The following is a 21316-nucleotide window of genomic DNA, read 5'->3' as shown; positions in this document are numbered from 1 at the left end:
TTTTGTCTCATCAGTTTGTTTCAGACCAGGCCAAAGTGGCCTTTATGATGTTGCACATGACCAGCGAAGCCCTTGATTGGATCAGTCTATTATGTGAGAGAAGTGATCCTGTTGTCTTGGACCTGCAAACCTAAATAGGATAGGTGGTATTCAATGAGCCAGGTTGAGTTTCCTCTAAAGCATCTTCGCTCCTTAGACTTCACCAAGGAATTCTCGCCGTAGGCCAGTATACCTTCCGTTTCTACACCTTGTCCTCCGAACGAGGCTGGAATAACGAGGCACTGGTGGTTGCATTCTGGGAGGGTCCGTCTGAAAGAATCAAGGATGAACTGGTCGGCAGTGATGTGCCTTTTTGCTTGGATGACCCAGCATCTCTGGCTATGTGCATCTATCTCAGGTTACAAGAATGTTCCAGAGAAGCGAATCGTGAGAGGAGATGGAATTGCCTAGCTTCTACCTTCTAGAAACCCATCATACTGTAATCCGCGGTTCCCGTAACCATTCCTGAAAGCATGGAGGTAGATCGTATGAACCTGGCAAAGTCTCAACCAGAGCACTGTTGCACCACAGAGATGCTTCTACTGTGGAGATCCTACTCACCTGATCCTGAGTTTACTGGGGGGGGGGGGGGACCTTGTGAGGAAACGGTTCCCATCTTTCAGAAGTGAGAAGATGTGTCTGCACTCAGTAGAGGTTGAATCGGAGATTGCTGAAGCATCAGGTGCGGCGTCGTCTAAAGTCCCAGCTAACAAGTCATTTGTTCCCCTGAATCTTTGTCTGGGTAGCATCGTGATTCTGGGGTGAAGGGTACACTGTATCTCATATTGCATTGCTTTTAGTGGCCCAGAATCTGGAGGCATGTGGTATCCTATGTGTATGCTTGTGCCACCTGTGCGCACTGAAAAGGCATCACACTCCTGTCTGTCAGGTTGTCTGCAGATGTTGAGTATCCCTATCCAACCTTGGACGGACATTTTCATGGACTTCATTACAGATCTGCCTTCTGGTAATATTGTCCTCTGGTGTATGTCCTTTCTTTTATGTTATTGGTGATTATCCCCAGTTCTGTACTGGAGGGGCATTCATATGGGGTACCTGGTGAGGACCAATTGGTCTCAGGATTACTGTCTATATGGGAGAACATTCAGCATAATTTGTGTGATATAGGCTCTAAGTATAAGCTTAGATCCATGAAGTCCAAAAACATCAAGAAAATAGCTGGGAGTGTCCTCATAAGAAGGACACTCACAGCATGCTGAGCTACTCAGTTAACAAACAAGAACAGGAGAACAAAGTAGTAATGCTTCAATTATTTTTTTATTATCATAAATATTTTGCACGTGCAAAAAGAACGAATCAAATACAAAAGTGATGGCACAAGTATGAGGAGGAGATGTTAAAAAAGGCACATAAATGACCTATCATGCATACAGTAATTACAATAAAAAAGGATGAACCACTAGGAACATTTCATCAAAAATTTTTACATTAGACAATGTCATGTATCATTTCTAATTTAAAAAAATGAGAAAGAAAATTGTTACTCCGGAAACACACAGAAGTGATGGTGGGTAAAAAAGCCCCAGAAAATCCCACTGTTATTGGATTGTTACACCAAAACAGTTAGGTTTGAGGTAGCTAAAACTTAGATGGTCCAGAAGAGGCAAAAAAACCCCTTGGTTTATTTAACAAATACTATCTGAATTGTTACACCAAACTAGTTACATTATAACGGCCGGGGATTAGGTGAAGAAAAAAAAAAGCCAAGGATGGAGAAAGAGCCTTAGGCTAGTTTCACACTGCGTCCGCGTTGGACGAGATCCGTAGCATTGCGTTGTGTGACGCATGCAACAGATGCGTTGCATACAGTGGCACAAAGGATGCTACGGATCGTACAAAACAACGGAAAGCTTTTTTTTGGTTTTATTTTTATTTTTTTTTATTCTTTACAGTTTTACCGGCAGCAGACTATTGTGAACGATCAGCTGATCGCTCTCAATAGCCGGCTGCCTGTCGCTCAGCTGAGCACTGTCACTTGCCGGCGGCCGGGCATGCTGGCCGGCGCTCAGCTGAGCGCTCTCACTTGCCGGCGGCCGGGCATGCAGGCGGCCGGTCGCTCAGCTGAGCGCTGTCACTTGCCGGCAGGCCGGGCGCTCAGCAGAGCGCTGTCACTTGCAGGCGGCCGGGCATGCCGGCGGGCGGGCGCTCAGCTGAGCGCCCTCACTTGCAGGCGGCCGGGCATGCAGGCGGCCGGTCGCTCAGCTGAGCGCTGTCACTTGCCGGCGGCCGGGCATGCAGGCAGACGGGCGCTCAGCTGAGCGCTGATACTTGCCGGTGGCCGGGCATGCCGGCGGGCGGGCGTTCAGCTGAGCGCTGTCACTTGCCAGCGGCCGGCCATGCAGGCGGGCGGGCGCTCAGCTGAACGTTCGGCCACTGCGACACAAAATAAAGTTTGATTTAAAAAAAAAAAAAGCGCATGCGCAGTGAAATCCTACGGATTGCGCTGCTCAAAAAAAGTTACATGCTGCGTTTCTTCCGCCCGACGCAGCGTCAAAATAACAACGCTGCGTCGTCCAGCGGATGCAACGCAGACACTTGCGATACAGTGCGTTGTCCATACAAGTCTATGGAGAATAGCGCAGTGCGTTAACGGACTGCGCTATTCTCCATAGTGACGGACTCCGCTGTACACAAGTGTGAAAGTAGCCTTAGTTAAATAGGCCCCAGAGGCTGAGCTATGAAGCCTTGGTGTTTAAAGTCCGAAAAAACAACATAGTAACCCAGTGCATATTATATGGCATACTGCAAAAGTTACCCCTGAAAAATATGTATACCGTATCAGGAGAGTGTCATTAACAAATAACAATTATGATGACAGTAATTCTGAATGACACCTCTGAATTGTTACACTGAAATAGTAGGGCTACCGTAGCTGGAACTTGGATATAACAGGGGAAGCAAGGAGTGACATAAACACCTTGGTGTATTAGCACAATGCTTCAGGAATGTTACACTGAATTAATTGGGCTATAGTAGCTGAGGTTTGGATACTAACAGAGGAAACCAAGGCCTTAGTTTTGTAAAATCATAGCAGCTAAACCATAAAACCTTAGTGCTTGAAGTAAAAGACAATAATACAGTGCATTTTTATAGCATGTACAGGTAATTACTCACATCACTAAACAAGTATGTAAGAAAAAAAAAACCCCTAGAGGATAATGCAGGCAGGTCAAGATTGGTGAGGAGGGGGGTTAACCCCTAAGAAAGACTCCGACGTACGTTTCACAAAGATGTGTGCTGTTACTTCGTCAGGGAGTGAATGTACTCTCAAAGCGGCAGGTTTAAATAGCCGCCAGTAGCACATTGCAGCTGTGACTTGTCATTAGATTATAGCGGTGCATGCGCACATGACACCACTCGTGCCCAGGAACCTCCACAGGCCGTCATGGCATCAGCGCATGTGCGGGAGCGGGGAAGTGTCTCCATAGCTCCCGAGCATTCGCAGACACCAACAAAAGATAGCTGGGAGGAAAATAGGCCAGCGGTGCCACGCACGCATGCGCACAACTATGACAGAGGAAACAGAATACCATATAGACTGAAGTAGCCAATGAGACCGGGTGGAACATGATATAGAACGGTGCAATAGCCATTATATAGAACCGCAATACAATACAATATAAATATCAATGTAAGTAACATTCGGAACGCGGATTACATCCATGGAAATGGTTCATGTCCAAGTCCAGTCTCAGTGCAGGTTTCAAAGTACACATCCAGAGAAGAATGTCCTCATATATGTCACAAAAATCATGAAGATATGGAACTAGACGGGATTAAGCTGCATAAGAGAGCACATGAAGAGGAAAAGAAATATAAGTACATTATGTTACATACAAACACAAATATTAGTACAGATTAAAAACAAATTTCCCTCAGAACAAAGGGGAAAACACAGTGATGGTGATGTCATAAGAAGGGAGCAAAGCTCAAGGCCTCATTGAGACCAGAAGGGAAGACTATGCCAAGTGTCACCATCCATTTTGTCTCACGTTGGGCCAACCTTCTTTTAATATTGCCACCCCTAATACCACCATGGACTGCTTCAATACCTCTTATGGATAGTGATTTAGAGTCACATCCATGGTGCAATTTAAAGTGGCAAGGCAAAGTTTTCAAAGAGGCAATGTCGTCCACAGTTTGGGCCGCAGCAATGTCCCTTACGTGTTCTCGAATGCGAATACGTAATTCACATGATGTCAAACAAATGTAGATCAATGAGCATCCGCAGATGGCATAGTATACAACATTTGAAGTGCCACATGAGATATAATCTCTAATGTGGAATTCACGTGTGCCGTCTGCCGATGAAAAAAAACGAGCTTCGTAGGACATTGCTGCAGGCCAAAAAGTGGCCGCATGGATAACAACCAATGAGAGGGTTAGTCAAACCAAGAAAAGCAGATACTGGGGGAACATAATGGCTCCTGACAAGCACATCACGGAGATTAGATTATCTTCTGGCCGTCATCAATGGGTATTCGGAGAGTCTCTAAGGGAGGGATCAATTTTTAAGAAAGGCCAGTGTCTGTTAAGAATGGCTCTAACATTATGCCATTCATGATTATATGTAGTAATAAACCTGACACCTGGTCCATCCGATATATCCTTTTGTCTCGACAGAAGAAGTTGGGATCTGGGAGTGTTCTTGGCCCTAAAGTAGCCCCTCTAGATGCTGCGATTGCTATACCCTCTTTCACAGAACCTTGATACGAGATCAGCAGCTTGTTCTTCAAATTTCTGATCAGAAGAACATATTTTCCTCATCCTCAGAAACTGTCCGGTGGGGACAGCACGAATAGTGGACACATTGTGGGCAGACGAGGCATGAAGCAATGCACTGACAGATGTAGATTTGCAAAACACATCTGTTTGGATTAAATTGTTGTCATCAACCTCAATGAGTACATCCAAAAAGTCAATGCATTTATTGTGATATTTATAGGTCAATTTAATATTAAATGAATTCATGCCTAGTCTGCCCACAAATGACTCAAGCTGCTCCGCCGTACCCTGGATGGTCAAATGGATGGTGACACTTGGCATAGTCACCCCTTCTGGTCTCAATGAGGCCTTGAGCTTTGCTCCCTTCTTATGACATCACCATCACTGTGTTTTCCCCTTTGTTCTGAGGGAAATTTATTTTTAATCTGCACTAATATTTGTGGTTGTATGTAACATAATGTACTTCTATTTCTTTTCCTCTTCATGTGCTCTCTTATGCAGCTTGATCCCGTCTAGTTCCATATCTTCATGATTTATGTGACATATATGAGGACATTCTTCCCTCGATGTGTACTTTGAAACCTGCACTGAGACTGGACTTGGACATGAACCATTTCCATGGATGTAATCCGCGTTACGAATGTTACTTACATTGATATTTATATTGTATTGTATTGCGGTTCCATATAATGGCTATTGCACCGTTCTATATCATGTTCCACCCTGTCTCTTTGGCTACTTGAGTCTATTTTCTGTTTCCTCTGTCATGGATGTGCGCATGCGTGCGTGGCACCGCTGGCCTATTTTCCTCCCGGCTGTCTTTTGCTGGTGTCTGCGCATGCTCGGGAGCTATGAAGACAAGTCCCCACTCCCGCGTATGCGCTGATGCCATGACGGCCTGTGGAGGTTCCTGGGCACGAGTGGTGTCATGTGCGCATGCACCGCTATAATCTAATGACGAGTCACAGCTGGCAGCTATTTAAACCTGCCGCTTTGAGAGTACATTCACTCCCTGACGAAGCAACAGCACACATCTTTGTAAAACGTACGTCGGAGTCTTTCTTAGGGGTTAACCCCCTCCTCACCAATCTTGACCTGCCTGCATTATCCTCTAGGGGTTTTTTTTCTTGCATACTTGTTTAGTGATATGTAATTCCCTGTACTTGCTATATAAATGCACTGTATTATTGTCTTTTACTTCAAGCACTAAGGTTTTATGGTTTAGCTGCTATGATTTTTTCCAAAACGTTTTTTATTGATTTTTCAAATTTGTAAAAACATGACAAGTATCATTGCAAAAGAAGAACATTCGTCTGACAAAATGTGACATAGAGGTGGGTGATACCCAATTTGGAGTTCCATGTTGCTGTTCGATTTAAGATAGTATACAGTAACATTAAACCAAAACAGAGGTAATGAAATATAATATAACATATGCAATACAGCTGCTATGATTTTACAAAACTAAGGCCTTGGTTTCCTCTGTTTGTATCCAAACCTCAGCTACTATAGCCCAATTAATTCAGTGTAACATTCCTGAAGCATTGTGCTAATACACCAAGGTGTTTATGTCACTCCTTGTTTCCCCTGTTATATCCAAGTTCTAGCTACGGTAGCCCTACTATTTCAGTGTAACAATTCAGAGGTGTCATTCAGAATTACTGTCATCATAATTGTTATTTGTTAATGACACTCTCCTATTATGGTATACATATTTTTCAGGGGTAACTTTTGCAGTATGCCATATAATATGCACTGGGTTACGATGTTGTTTTTTCTGACTTTAAACACCAAGGCTTCATATCTCAGCCTCTGGGGCCTATTCAACTAAGGCTCTTTCTCCATCCTTGGCTTTTTACTTCACCTAATCCCCGGCCGTTATAATCTAACTAGTTTGTTATGGGGCGAGTATCTGCTGCTGACACTATTATGGGGGTAATGTCCCCAAATTCTCTACTAAGGTACCCCATCCTGGTAATGATCCTCCTGCCTTGTATATATATATATATATATATATGTCCCTCATCCTGGTATAGCCCCATCTTGCTATATACTGCCATCCTGGTATGTGCTCCCATCCTGCTATATATGCCATCCTCCTGCTATATACGCCATCATCCTGCTCATATACCCCCATCATCCTACTCATATACCCCAATCATCCTACTCATATACCCCCATCATCCTGCTATATACCCCATTATCCTGCTCATATACCCCCATCATCCTGCTCATATACCCCCATCATCCTGCTATGTCCTGCATCCTGTGGCACACAAAAAAATATAAACATTTATATTCACCTTTCCTTGCAGCGTCGCTCCTCCTTCTGTCTGCCGGCAGCGCTGTGTGGAGCCGGCCACGATCCCTGCAGCATCGCGATGTCCTCCTGTCTGCCGGCGCGACTGTGTGGACACATGCGCACAGCGATGACTTCATCACTGTGAGCACAGCTAGTTTCCATACAGCCGCGGCCGGCAGACAGGAGGACATCGCGGTGCTGCAGGGATCGTAGCCAGCTCCACACAGCCGCACCCAGAAGACAGGAGGACATCGCGGTGCTGCAGGGGAACGGTGAGTACACTGATTCACTGCATCCCGCGCTGATGATGATGCACGGGGGGCAGTGAATACAGCCGAGCATGATCACTCCAAGCTGTAGTTGCCAGGGGTGATCACGCGAGCTGGCTGTTTACTATTCGCGCGTCCCCGCCCATCACCCCGCCCACCTGTAGCGGCGGCTTCAGCGCTGAGAGATGGGCGGGAGGATGGGCGTGCATATGGAATGAGCGGGCCCACGTGGTCACGGCAGGCGCTGATGCAGCCTGCTCGTGCCCCCGATGACCCGCTCCACCGCAACACCCTCTTGCCCCGCAGCCCTATATTCAGACCATAAGACGCACCCCCCCACTTTCCCCCAACATTTGGGGGGGAAAAAAGTGTGTCTTATAGTCCTAAAAATACGGTAATTACTGTATGCATGACAGGTCATCTATGTGCCTTTTTTAACATCTCCTCATACTTGAGCCATCACTTTTGTATATGACTCGTTCTTTTTGCACATGCAAAATATTTATGATAATAAAAAAATGATAATTGAAGCATTACTACTCTTTGTTCTCCTGTTCTTCTAAGTATAAGCTTGTAGCTCACTGTAAAAGTGTGTCTTGTCCAGACCTGTGTGTGGGTGATTTGGTGTGGTTGTCTACGAAAAACAATAAGCTTAGAGTGCCTTTACTTAAAGGCAAGGTATCGCGGTTTTTTATTTTTGTATTAAAAACAGGGATTATGAAATCAAGTATTTCTAATACAAAATGAAAATCGCAGCTTATTTAGTTTTTATGTAATTCTTATTTTACTGAAGGCACTGGGGGCTGCCATGCTGGATTTGCCTTGTGTGTAACGACAGTAACTCCTTCCTTTATGGCAGCCCCTGTGCATAGACTCTGATAGTCGGGCTCTGACCCCTTGCCATACGTTACAGTGGGCGTCTGCTGTGACGTGGACGCGCCCCCTGGGCTGTCCAGAACACAAGAGGGAGGAGTTCAGCGCCATTATTGTGGAGCTCACAGCGTGTGCTGTTTGCTCCACTTTACCCGTCAACCGCCGGGATGTGTAAGTACGGGCCACCTCCCCTCCTCTCTTTACTGTCTCCGATGACATCCCATCCTTCCGTTCTCCCCAGCCCCTGCTCTGCCCCAGCTACTGCCGCAGCCGTTACCGTCTCCAATGACACCGCCCTCCCTCCGTTCTCCCAAGTCCCCGCTCTGCCCGCTGCCGCAGCTCCACCAGCTCTGTCCGCCGCTGCTGTGTGTGTGTGTGTGTGCGCGCGATTGTACAGGTATGTGCGATATCGTGAGTGTGTGTGAGTGTATGCGATCGGATGTGTGAGTGTATGCAATCGGATGTGTGAGTGTATGCGATCGGATGTGTGAAATGTCGGCTGGACGCAGGGGAGGATGGCATGCAGCACAGCTGCCTGGAGCGCCCACCGGAGGTCACAGGGAGGAATGATGTGAAAGGTGTGTGTGTGTGTGTGGCACAAGGTCCCCATCAGGGGTGATTGTATGTGTGTGGCACAAGGTCCCCATCACGGGTGATTGTATGTGTGTGGCACAAGGTCCCCATCAGGGGTGATTGTATGTGTGTGGCACAAGGTCCCCATCAGGTGTAATTGTGTGTGTGTGTGCACGCGCGCGCCACTGCATGTGAGTACCTGTGTGTGTACCGGTGATACTGTCTGCAGGGTTGTGTATCTAATCCTATCTGCAGGGCTGTGTATCTAATCCTATCCTTTGTGATTCTGTCTGCTGAGCTGTGTATCTAATCCTCTCCTGTGTGATAGTGTCTGCTGAGCTGTGTACTAATCCTATCCTGTGTGATACTGTCTGCTGAGCCGTGTATCTAATCCTGTCCTGGGTGATGCTGTCTGCTGAGCTGTGTATCTAATCCTCTCCTGTGTGATACTGTCTGCTGAGCTGTGTATCTAATCCTATCCTGTGTGATACTGTCTGCTGAGCCGTGTATCTAATCCTATCCTGTGTGATACTGTCTGCTGAGCCGTGTATCTAATCCTGTCCTGGGTGATGCTGTCTGCTGAGCTGTGTATCTAATCCTCTCCTGTGTGATACTGTCTGCTGAGCTGTGTACTAATCCTATCCTGTGTGATACTGTCTGCTGAGCCGTGTATCTAATCCTGTCCTGGGTGATGCTGTCTGCTGAGCTGTGTATCTAATCCTCTCCTGTGTGATACTGTCTGCTGAGCTGTGTATCTAATCCTCTCCTGTGTGATACTGTCTGCTGAGCTGTGTATCTAATCCTCTCCTGTGTGATACTGTCTGCTGAGCTGTGTATCTAATCCTATCCTGTGTGATACTGTCTGCTGAGCCGTGTATCTAATCCTGTCCTGGGTGATGCTGTCTGCTGAGCTGTGTATCTAATCCTCTCCTGTGTGATACTGTCTGCTGAGCCGTGTATCTAATTCTATCCTGTGTGATACTCCTGCTGTCCTTGGTGACACTTTAGGCATTTCTGGTCACCATGAAAATGGCTGTGCACTGTGTCCCTACATGTCATTCTCTGTTATCTGTTGTAAACACTCAGATTAGGAGGGGGGAGGCGACATCACACACAGGAGAGCAGACTCCTCCCACTTTACAGCAGGCTGTAATCTGAGCTTTTTATACAGTGGAAATTCAGTAGGATTTCAGAAGCTGCTCCCCTTAGTGTTTAACAGTGGAAAATATCAAACTTTTTAATTTTTTTTTTATATTTTGCACAATTAAAAAAAAAAATATTTAAACAAAACATTTAAACATTATTACTTAACTGAAAAAAATGTAATTATTATTTATTTATTTTTTTACGATACCTTCCCTTTAAGTTACTGTAGGCCCTTAGTTCATGGGTCCATTTAGAATCATTGCTGTCATTAATCCTCTGGATTTATGCCTGCCGTTATCAGCAGCATATAAAATCCATAACATTTTTCACAAACTCTCTGTTAAAGAAATGTGTGTTCAAGAGCTCTTCCTGCATCTCCACCTTTGGACTTAGTTGATTGGTCTTTGGGGTTTCAGATATGGAAAATTATTGATTTTTGTATCGTTTGTCGTTCTTTACAGTACTTGGTCCACTAGCAGTGTTATGGTCCTGAGGTGAGGACTTGGGTACCAGCCTCTGATATTCATGTGGAGTGTCTGGTTAGGGCATTTCATCGCCATCATCCGGAGAGACCTAGTTCTGAGAGTCAAGAGATCCCTCGAAGAGGAAGGGGTACTGTCGCACAGAGTTTTGCTCAAAACTCACCAAATGTCATGGCGGCATCAGATGCTGTTCACACTTCAGATTCTGACACTCCATACTACAGTTTCTCTAGTATTTCTGAGTTACACAGGCAGGCTCGGGCGTTGACCAGCTGTGTAGTCATTAACTGTCAGACTAGCAATAGTTAATTCTGCTAGCCTGCTGGTTACTTCTGGAATCACATGTTGTTCGGAACTTATCACATTTACTTCCCGCCTTTTTAAGTTGGTGAAATCTGTCTTCCCACGCCGACTATAGCTTTGCTGTGTGAGTCTGCGTGCTCTTGTGCCCCAGTCCTGCTGGTGATTATATTGCGTGGTGCTTGGAGTTGTAGTGGAATCCTCTTCTCGTCTTGTGGTTTCCTGCCTTCTCCAATTTTGCTCCTTACCTCTTATTGTCTTATACCTTTGTTCAACTGTCTTGTGAGACACAGTTTTGGCTTTCCCCTGTTTGTCTATCTCTGTTGGTTTAATCACACTCCTGTTCTTGCCTTCCCCAGGGTAGGGAGGGGATGTAAGATCAGGGCTGATCAGGATCAGGTATAGGTTGGGAGCTTAGACATCCTCACATTCAGCAGTATCGCTGAGATGAGGGATAGCTAGAGTTCCCCCTAATATGAGCTCCAGTCTAGGAGCTCCAGTTCCCTGTTCTCCCTATTCATCGTGACAGAATATTAATGCCCCTCTTCTCCTGAAGATATTCCTTTTAGACCTGGAAAAGGAGGGGCTTAAGGACAGGTGTACTGTTCCTGCCCTCTTTCCTTGGCAGGGACAGTGACACACTTACCCTCCCAGCCGCAAAGCAGTAGCTTTCCCCGTTCCCTGCAGCCAATTTCCAAGGCCTGAACATGCAAAGGTGGTCTATTCTTCGAGACATGCTGCTAGTTGTCAGGTCTCGTTCCATTTGCTGTGTGTGCTAAAATGTCTCTGTCCCAGTATCCAGTGTGCCCAGAGGACCTGCTGTATCCAATGCACTTGCCAATACCAGCCCTCCAGTCTCTATCCGACCACATCAGTGACTGTCAGTATTCTATCCCTGATCCATGGGTTCACCTGTCGCACTACCGGGAATCCCTGGAGTAGCACTTGGCAGCTACCTTCTAGCACAAGCCTATCCTCACAATCAGAGGCTCTATTGAAACAAGGTACTCCAATTTGCGAATATAATATAGCTAAAGCAATTAAAGCTATGTAAATTGTAATAATTTTGCAAAAACAAAACTGTTTACAATCTAACTGTTTCTGTTCAGTTTGTACACGTCAGACTTCAGGTAAAACTCGGACCACTGCCACCTTCAGAGGTTCTCAGATGATACGGCCATCATTGGATTAGTATCAGACGGGAATGACTAGGAATACAGGTGTGTCATCAGTGATTGTGTTGGCTGGTGTAAAACCAACGCTCTCCAAGTAAATGCCAGCAAGACGAAGGAGATGGTCATAGACCGTAGAAGGAAGTCACCCCCTACACGACTCTTACAAGTACCTGGGTGTTCACCTCAACAATAAGATGGACTAGACTACGAACACAGACGTCCTGTATAAGAAGGGCCACAGTCAAATCCACCTACTGAGTAGGATGAGGTCCTTCGGTGTCTGCAGGACTCTGTTAAAGACATTCTACGACATGGTGGTAGCATCTGCCCTTTTCTATGGAGTGGTCTGCTGGGGGGCTGGATGTACTGAAAGGGACAGGAACAGAATTGACAAATTGGTACGGAAGTCAAGCTCTGTGCTGGGTTGTCCTCTGGAATCTGTGGCTGTGGTGGGTGAGAGAAGGACGTTAGCAAAGCTGACAGCCATCATGGAAAACCCCGACCACCCTCTGCATGAAACCGTTGGGGGCCTGAGCAGCTCCTTCAGTCAGAGACTTAAACATCCTCGCTGCAGGACAGAGCGCTTCCATAGATCACTCATTCCAACTGCAGTTAGACTGTATAACACATCATGATGTTATCATTCAATTAGACAATTCACCTACACTGCCATCACTAATATGTACCTTCATATACATCTATTTACTGTACTAGGTATATGTACATTGTTATATATCACATGTGTATAGTGTTTTTATCTTTCTTTATTCTATCCCACCCTCTCCTGTATTGAGCTGCAGTAATGTGCAAATTTCCCCACAGTTGGATCCATAAAGTTTTATCTTATCTTAACAGTAGACCTCAGAGCAGGAACTAGTAGACCATGATGTTTAACCCTCTTTACTCATTTTTCCTCCAGTTAGGCTGTGTGCACACGTTGCGTTTTTTACCGCGGAAACGCTGCGTTTAGAACCACAGCGTTTCAGTGGCAAATTGCATGCGTTCAGCTTTCCCAGCAAAGTGTATGAGAAAGCCGAAAAATCAGTGCACACGCTGCGTTTCTAAACGCAGCGTTTTGGATGCCAAAAATCGGTGCGGAAAGAAAAGCAGCATGTCACTTCTTTTGTGCGGTGTGGCTGCGTTATCTCCCCCATTGAATCAATGATGTGGGTCAGAACGCAGCTACACCGCAGTGAGCTGCTTTTTTGTTGCGGTCCGCGGGCTTTGTCGGCACACAGAACGCAGGCATTTACCTGGAAGTGAGGTCAAGAGGTTTCCTGTTGACCTCACTTCCTGGCAAAGTCCTGGAAAGCCCCCGGTGTCGCCAAAGTGCCCGCCCCGACCCCCCTCCCGAAAATCCAACATGGCCGCGCGCACAGTAGCGCACCGGCCGCCCTGCTCCCATGATTTCTGTCGCATGTGCCTTGAGACATGCGACAGAAAAATGCCCCCCAGGCCCTGCCAGGTCACCCCCTATTCCTCCCGGTATTCCCCCTTACCTGTCCGGTCGCAGCGCTGATCCCCCGCGGCCCCCTCCTCCTTCACAGCAGACGCCGGCCGGTCACATGAGCAGAGCAGCTGACAGCCAGCACTGTGTTCAGAGAGCTGTGCTGGCTGCTCGCACTCTGCAGCTGTGACCCGAGGAGAGTGGGTGCAGATTTTTGGCACCCACTCTCCTCAAATGGAGGATCTGCCCTCCTAGAAAATGGGGGATACGTTCCCTGAACGTGCCCCCATATTCTAGAAGGTCCAGAGGCGACGTGGGACGTCCAGATGGATTTCTGCGGACCCATTTTTTTCAAATTTTTTGATTAAATTGGAGAACAAGGGAATGATTTGAGGAGTGTTTTTTCTAATAAAAAATTTGTCATTTTTTTTTGCTTTTGTTTACTGTCAATTAGTTATGTCTGGTATCTGATAGACGCCGTGACATCACTAATTGCTGGGCTTGATGTCAGGTGACATTACACATCTGGTATCAACCCCATTTATTACCCCGTTTGCCAACGCACCAGGGCGCGGGATGAGTTGGGGCGCCCTGGTGCGCTATCAAAAATAGGGGGGACCCCACGCCATTTTTTTCATTGTTTTTTTTTGTTTTTTTTGGATAAATACTAAGCTAGGCACCCTTTAGTGCCACATGAAAGGTACTAAAGGTGCCAGCTTAGAATATACAGGCGGGGGTGGGACGTTATATATATTTGACATCCATTCATCCATTGACGCTTTTTAGGCTGTGTGCCCACAATCAGGGTTTGCAGCGTTATGGGCGCTGAGTGTTTTCCCTGCGTCCATAACGCTGCGTTGTGCAGTAGAAGCACAGTGGAAGGATTTTTGGAGATCCCATGCCCACTGTGCTTCTTTTCTCCGCAGCATAAACTGACCGGTGGCGTGGCTTCCCGAGCCTCAGCATGTCAATTTATGCTGCGGAGACGAGAGTGTTCTCTGCAGGTAGCATAGAGCTCCACAGCAGCCTGAACCCAAATCGTGGGCATGGGCAGCTGCAGGAAGGCTGACACTGTGTACTAGACGCCGTGTCGCTGGATCATGGCCACATAGCCTTAGGCCTCTTTCACACGTCAGTGATTCTGGGACGTTTGTGCTTTTTTTTAAACATACCAGAATCACTGACATACGCAGACCCATTATAATCAATGGGTCTGCTCACACGTCAGTGATTTTTCACTGCACGTGTCTCCGTGCGGCGTACCCGCGTGTGCGTGATTGCCGCACGGAGACATGTCCATTTTTTTCTGGCATCACTGATGTCCCACGGACCACGCAGTGGTGTGGTCCGTGAAACACGTGCCAGAAAAAAACGTGCTTTTAAAATAAAAATCATTTTAACTCACCCGGCGTCCAGCGATGTCCTCTGCAGCCCGTGCAGCTTGCTGCTTCTGAGCCGGCTCATTATTGTCGCGCATATTCATGATGCGCGACACAGCTGACCCGGAAGCAGCTGCTGCGGGGGTCAGCACCAGCCGGATGCTGCACCGCGGGAGCGATCAGCACCATGGACAGCGGGAGCGGGCGCAGGTGAGATGACTACTGAGTGCAATCACGGGCCACGGAGAACAGAGCCCGGATAGCACTTAGACAACCCACGTGTGCCGTGATTCACGGCACACGGAGGGACATGTGCGTGTTTTACACGCCAGTGAAAAACGTCAGTGTTTTTCACTGACGTGTGAAACGGGCCTAAAAGTGAGAATATTGTTGCTACAGCAACATTTTGGGGGAAGTAGCTGTGGATTCAAAATGCTTAATATACTCCTGAATAAAATCCTTGAGGGGTGCAGATTCCAAAATGGGGTCACTTGTGGGGGTTTTCTGACGTATAGGTACCCAAGGGGCCCTGCTAATGTGACATGGTGCGCAAAGTTTATTTCAACTTTTCCAAAATTCAAATAGTGCTCCTTCCATTCCAAGCCCTCCCATTTATCCAAACAGAATGTGGAGAAGGAAATGACATCACAGGTTTTTTTTTCCAAAGGTCTGTGTTCAACCAACTTTATTAACACTGACAAGTCTTAAAAAAACGCACCTAGAAAAACGCATGAAAAACGCATGAAAAACGCATGAAAAAAGCATGCGTTTTCGATGCGTTTTTCTCAAAAAGCATTGTTTACAATTCTCGTTTTTTTCCGCGCTGAAAAAAAAGCAACGTGTGCACATAGCCTTACATACGTTGAAAAAAAAAGCCCCCGGTCCATCTAGTTCAACCTTCCATCACCAATTATACATTTTGTCACCAAATCATTTATAACCCACAATGTTGTGTGTACTGAGGAAATCATCCAGCCCTGATATAAAAGCTGTTATAGTATCTGGCATTACTACCTCTTGTGGTCAGACATTCCACAATTTGAGTGCTCTAACTGTAAAGAACCCTTTTCTATTTAGCTATTGACTGTATGTTGCGGTATCACTATTTGTTTTAAGATCATCCACATGCAAAGTCTGAACACTTGAAATTCTTTTTGCCGAATTATGGGATTTTTTTCTTAAATAAATGCAAAACAAATGAGCCTAAGATTACCACTAAGATAAAGTAAAATGTGCCACAGAAAAAAAAAATCTCAGAAACACTGAGACCAAATTCAGCATTACAAAGGTGTTATCATGTAAAGAGACAGATGTCAGATTGGAAAAATGGGGTCTGGATAGGAGGGGAAGGTGATCAAATAAGAGCGGCTTTGGTACTAACTACTATAGAGGAACATTGTGACTATAGACAATAACACATCTAAAATGGTCGCCCTCCACCCCGACAGTCTTCACCGTCAGTGATTTAGTAACCAGTGGTGAAACATCTGGAGTAATTACAGTATGTGGTTCGGTGGCTTTTGGCAATCCAAACTATTGTAGGGGTAAATGTTTTCTGTCAGATGAGTTTCTTAAAGAAATATTAGATTTTTCTTTTCTCCCTCTTTGCCACACTGACTATGGGATAGCAGGGTACAAAGAGCTCCTAGCAGTCCCTATTCTCTATCCCTATCTCAGTGATTCTCCTGATGGTGGAGACACCTTTGTCTCCTTCCTGACCAGTCCTCATCTGATTCCTCCTCGCTTAGGGGTCCACCATACAGATATATTTCTTCCCACAATTTTCTAAGTTTTCTGCACATTCTATGTACACTGTCATATGGCTATGCATATTTAAGATCTGGGCATGTAAGGGTCAAACGGATTTAATTTCAGGGAATAGGTTAGATCCTACCTGTATGTTCTGGCTCAAACAAATCTCACTCCAACAGAAAGGTGACCAATGCCCAAAATTAAGGGGACAATTTTCAGTGGAGGAGCATGAGGTGGTCTAGCGGCAGAATGGTGACCATTTGATATGGTAGCACCACAACCCTGGTAAAGCAGCCACAGCCGGTGACTGATCTTTGACTTCTCTGCATTTAGTGGTCACTACTCACCTGGGCGATTATCTGTAGGAATCCCCTCTTTACTCCACTCATCACCCCTCAGATATGTCTCTGTAGTATTAATATGGGTCAGATCTTCCCCCTGAAACAAATATTGTAAAAGTCACAGACAGATGGAGAAGTCCCATCTATGATCAGCTCTAATCCTGCCATCTCCACTGCTCTCATTACACAAGTATAACACATATAATACTGGAGGATAAAACAAGACTGAGCACAAGACCTTCACAGCCGTCTACACATCATAGGGAGATTTCATGGCACCTTCTCTCCATCTACCTGATGATCCTGAGGAACATCGGGGTCTTCTTGTTTACAGTCCTGTGGGAGAAGAGGACGGGGACATCTCTCTGGTGTTGTCCTCTTACTGGATAGACCTGGAGGAGACACATACAGGGGCTGAATTCATTCCTTACATACAGATAATTATAGGCCATGTGTATTTAGTCCTGTATTACCTGGTGATGTGAGGGGCCGGGGAACCTCCATCATGACGTCCTTGTACAGATCTTTGTGTCCTTCTAAATACTCCCACTCCTCCATGGAGAAATAGACGGTGACATCCTGACACCTTATAGGAACCTGACACATACAATGATACCGTCACCCCCCGATCCCTTCATAGCGTTACTGTATAATGTCCCAGCATTCCCAGCAGTGTCACCTCTCCAGTCAGCAGCTCAATCATCTTGTAGGTGAGTTCTAGGATCTTCTGGTCATTGATGTCCTCATGTATCGGGGGGTGAGGTGGAGGCCCCGTGATTGGGCTCAGGGGTCTTCCCCATCCCTCAGACACAGGAGCCTGACAGCGCTCACTAGAGGTCTTCTTCACTACTGTGTAATCCTGGTTATGGAGAGACACAGTAAGAAATCTCACTCCAGACATTTCCAGAGCCCTCACCTCTCCAGTTCTGTCCATCTGTTATTCCCATAGATAAGAATGGTGTAATGTGACGTCATCAGAATCTCTCACCTCTCCAGTAAGCCGGAAGAGGATCTCTAGGGTGAGGTGTAATATCCTCTCCGCCATCTTGTCCCTGTCCATATCCATCCTTCACGGGGCAATCAGGAGAATTCTCTTCTATAGAGCGATTGTTCTCCCCCAGCATCTAATGTGTATGGAGCCTGAGCCCAGTAATGGGGAATCTCCACACACCTCCTCCTGCAGAGCCGCACACTAGATATATGGGATTGGGAGCATCTAGAGTGGAGTTGATTTTTTTAAGGGAAAGACGTCACCAGAAGGGGCGGGGCCTCCTCAGTGCGTGCAGATCTGTGGGCGGGAAGCAGCAGTGCTCGGGCTCCTCTGTGCAGAGCGGACGGATCCTGAGGTGGAGAAGATTCAGCTTTTCCTCATTAATTATAACTCTGGGGTCTCAGACTGTATTTTGGGGGCACAGAGTAGTGTCTCCTGTCAGTGCTGGGGGCTGCAGCTCGTGTGTATCTCACAGTGAATGTACTGAACTGCAGCACTGTACTATGGAGGCTTCAATAAGAAAGGGGGTTTATGGAGGGGTTACACCGACCAGATGCTGTGGAAGCTTTGCTGTGGAGGCTTTCATAAGGAATGGTGGGTCTTGCAGGAGACAATGTGGAACGTTCTGGAGGCTTGCACTTGCCAGGAAGTAACTCCGCACTTTTGGGGGGCTCGCACTAGGCAGAGGGCTATACTGCACGTTGGGGGGGGGCTCGCAGGGGGCGACGCTGCACGTTTTAGGGGCTTGTACTGGGCAGGGGGTGACGCTGTAGGTTTGGGGGCTCTCGGGGTGATGCTGCACATTTGGGGCGGCTTGCAGGGGGCTATACTGCACGTTTGGGGGGTTTGCAGGAGGTGACTCTACTCGTTTGGGGGGCTCGCAGGAGGTGTCGCACGTTTGGTAGGGCTCGCAGGGGGTGAAGTTGCATGGTTTAAGGCCTCGCACTGGGCAGGGGAGGATGCTGCATGTTTGGGGTGGCTTGCGCTGGGCAGGAGGCGATGCTGCAGGTTTGGTGGCTCACAGGGGGTGACGCTGAATGCTTGGGGGAACTTGCATTGGGCAGGGGGCTATACTGCACATTTGGGGGGCTCGCAGAGGGCGACGCTGCATGTTTGGGGTGGCTTGCGCTGGGCAGGGGTCGATGCTCCACATCTGGGGGGCTGTCAGGGGGCCACGCTGCACGTCTGGGGGGGCTCGCAGGGGGCCACGCTGCACGTCTGGGGGGGCTCGCAGGGGGCGACGCTGCACGTCTGGGGGGGCTCGCAGGGGACGACGCTACACGTCTGGGGGACTCGCCCTGGGTAGTGGGGCAATGGTGCGCGTTTTGGGGGCTCGCCCTGGGCAGGGGGGAGGTTGCAAGTTTAAGAGGGGCTTGCACTGTGTAGGGGGTGATGCTGCACTTTAAGGGGCTTGCAGGGGGCTGTGTTGCACTTTGGGGGGCTCGCAGAGCGCACAAAGCACGCTGCATGTCGAAGGGGGGTTTTCAGGGGGCTGTGTTGCATGTTGGGGGCTCTCAGGGAGAGAGGCTGCACGTTGGCGGGGGCTCTCAGCGAGAGAGGCTGCACGTCTGGGGGGGGCTCGCAGGAGGCGACGCTGCACGTCGGGGGGGGGCTCGCAGGGGGGCGACGCTGCACATCTGGGGGGCTCGCAGGGGGTGACGCTGCATGTCTGGGGGGGCTCGCAGGGGGCGACGCTGCACATCCGGGGGGGTGGCTCGCAGGGGGCGACGCACGTCTGGGGGGGGCTCGCAAGGGGCGACGCTGCACGTCTGGGGGGGCTCGCAGGGGGCGACGCTGCACGTCTGGGGGGGGGCTCGCAGGGTGCGACGCTGCACGTCTGGGGGGGGGCTCGCAGGGTGCAACGCTGCACGTCTGGGGGGGGCTCGCAGGGGGCGACGCTGCACGTCTGGGGGGGGCTCGCAGGGGGCGACGCTGCACGTCTGGGGGGGGGCTCGCAGGGGGCGACAGTGCACGTCTGGGGGAGGCTCGCAGGGGGCGACGCTGCACGTCTGGGGCGGCTCGCAGGGGGCGACGCTGCACGTCTGGGGGGGGGGCTCGCAGGGGGCGACGCTGCAAGTCTGGGGGGGGCTCGCAGGGGGCGACGCTGCACGTCTGGGGGGGCTCGCAGGGGGCGACGCTACACGTCTGGGGGGGGCTCGCAGGGGGCGACGCTGCACGTCTGGGGTTGGCTCGCAGGGGGCGACGCTGTACGTCTGGGGTTGGCCCGCAGGGGGCGACGCTGCACGTCTGGGGGGGGGGCTCGCAGGCTGCGATGCTGCACGTCTGAGGAGAGCTCGCAGGGGGCGACGCTGCACGTCTGGGGGGGCTCGCAGGGGCAACGCTGCACGTCTGGGGGACTCGCCCTGGGTAGTGGGGCAATGGTGCGCGTTTTGAGGGCTCGCCCTTGGCAGGGGGGAGGTTGCACGTTTTAGAGGGGCTTGCACTGTGTAGAGGGTGATACTGCACTATAAGGGGCTTGCAGGGGGCTGTGTTGCACTTTGGGGGGGCTCGCAGAGCGGACAAGGCGCGCTGCATGTTGAAGGGGGGTTTGCAGGGGGCCGTGTTGCACGTTTGCGGGGGCTCTCAGGGAGAGAGGCTGCACGTTGGCGGGGGCTCTCAGGGAGAGAGGCTGCACGTTGGCGGGGGCTCTCAGGGAGAGAGGCTGCACGTTGGCGGGGGCTCTCAGGGAGAGAGGCTGCACGTTGGCGGGGGCTCGCAGGGAGAGAGGCTGCATGTTAGCGGGGGCTCGCAGGGAGAGAGGCTGCACGTTAGCGGGGGATCGCAGCAGGGCTGTGGAGTCGGAGCTCATTTTGGTGGAGTTGGAGTCGGTATAAAATGCACCGACTCCGACTCCTAAAATATCTAATAAATTGGGGACAGTAGTGCAATGCAGAGTGTGATGAAAATTTTTTCATAGGAATTTGGGAAAGTTATGAAATGTCCTATAAATGGCTGTTCTGTTCCTGATCTAAGGCTACATTCATTTCGTTTTTGCAGCGTTTTTTGCGGATACGTTTGTCAGCTGCAAAAGCAGATCAGCTTTTTAAAAAAACGCATCACCTGAAAGGTTTTTGAGCTCATAATGCTTTGAATAGCAAAAGCAGATTAGAAAAACGCCACAAACTGACTACTCATTCTTTGTGGGGATCCTCACAAAACGCTGTGTCTGAATGTCCTATCTTGAAACCCATTGCCTTTGCTGGGATGTCCAGAGTCACTGCATTCTACTGAATTATTTTGCCATCAATGCTCGATATGTGACAAGAAAGAAATTGTTAGTAAGACACTCAAATTTTCTCTCCAGGACAGGAGACAAACTCTAGCGCAGCGCCACCTATTGGAAGTAGCGATCATAAAAGTTAAATGTGGATTTTTAACAATCCTTTCAATATAACTTAGGATATATATGCCAGATCAGAATCCCAATTTGCAGACACGGTGTTTCGGGGTGCTTGCCCCTCGTCAGTGCAAAGTATGGGGTGTCTAGTAAGACACTGGCAG

The 21316-nt window shown here is 48.5% G+C and overlaps 1 protein-coding gene across 1 annotated transcript in view; it reads right to left on the bottom strand.

The window, feature by feature from the left end:
* The window catches only part of LOC142313047 (uncharacterized), a 167376-nt gene that overhangs the window by 7551 nt on the left and 138509 nt on the right, over positions 1-21316 (bottom strand). Inside the window, 2 exon segments of the mRNA XM_075352033.1 lie at positions 16831-16921; positions 17119-17187. Coding sequence (XP_075208148.1) covers positions 16831-16921; positions 17119-17187 — 160 coding nt within the window.

This window comes from Anomaloglossus baeobatrachus, chromosome 5 (assembly GCF_048569485.1).
Source record: "Anomaloglossus baeobatrachus isolate aAnoBae1 chromosome 5, aAnoBae1.hap1, whole genome shotgun sequence".
NCBI classification, from domain to species: domain Eukaryota; kingdom Metazoa; phylum Chordata; class Amphibia; order Anura; family Aromobatidae; genus Anomaloglossus; species Anomaloglossus baeobatrachus.
Note: the sequence above shows the minus strand (reverse complement) of the source record. Positions and strands in the feature narration are given on the sequence as shown.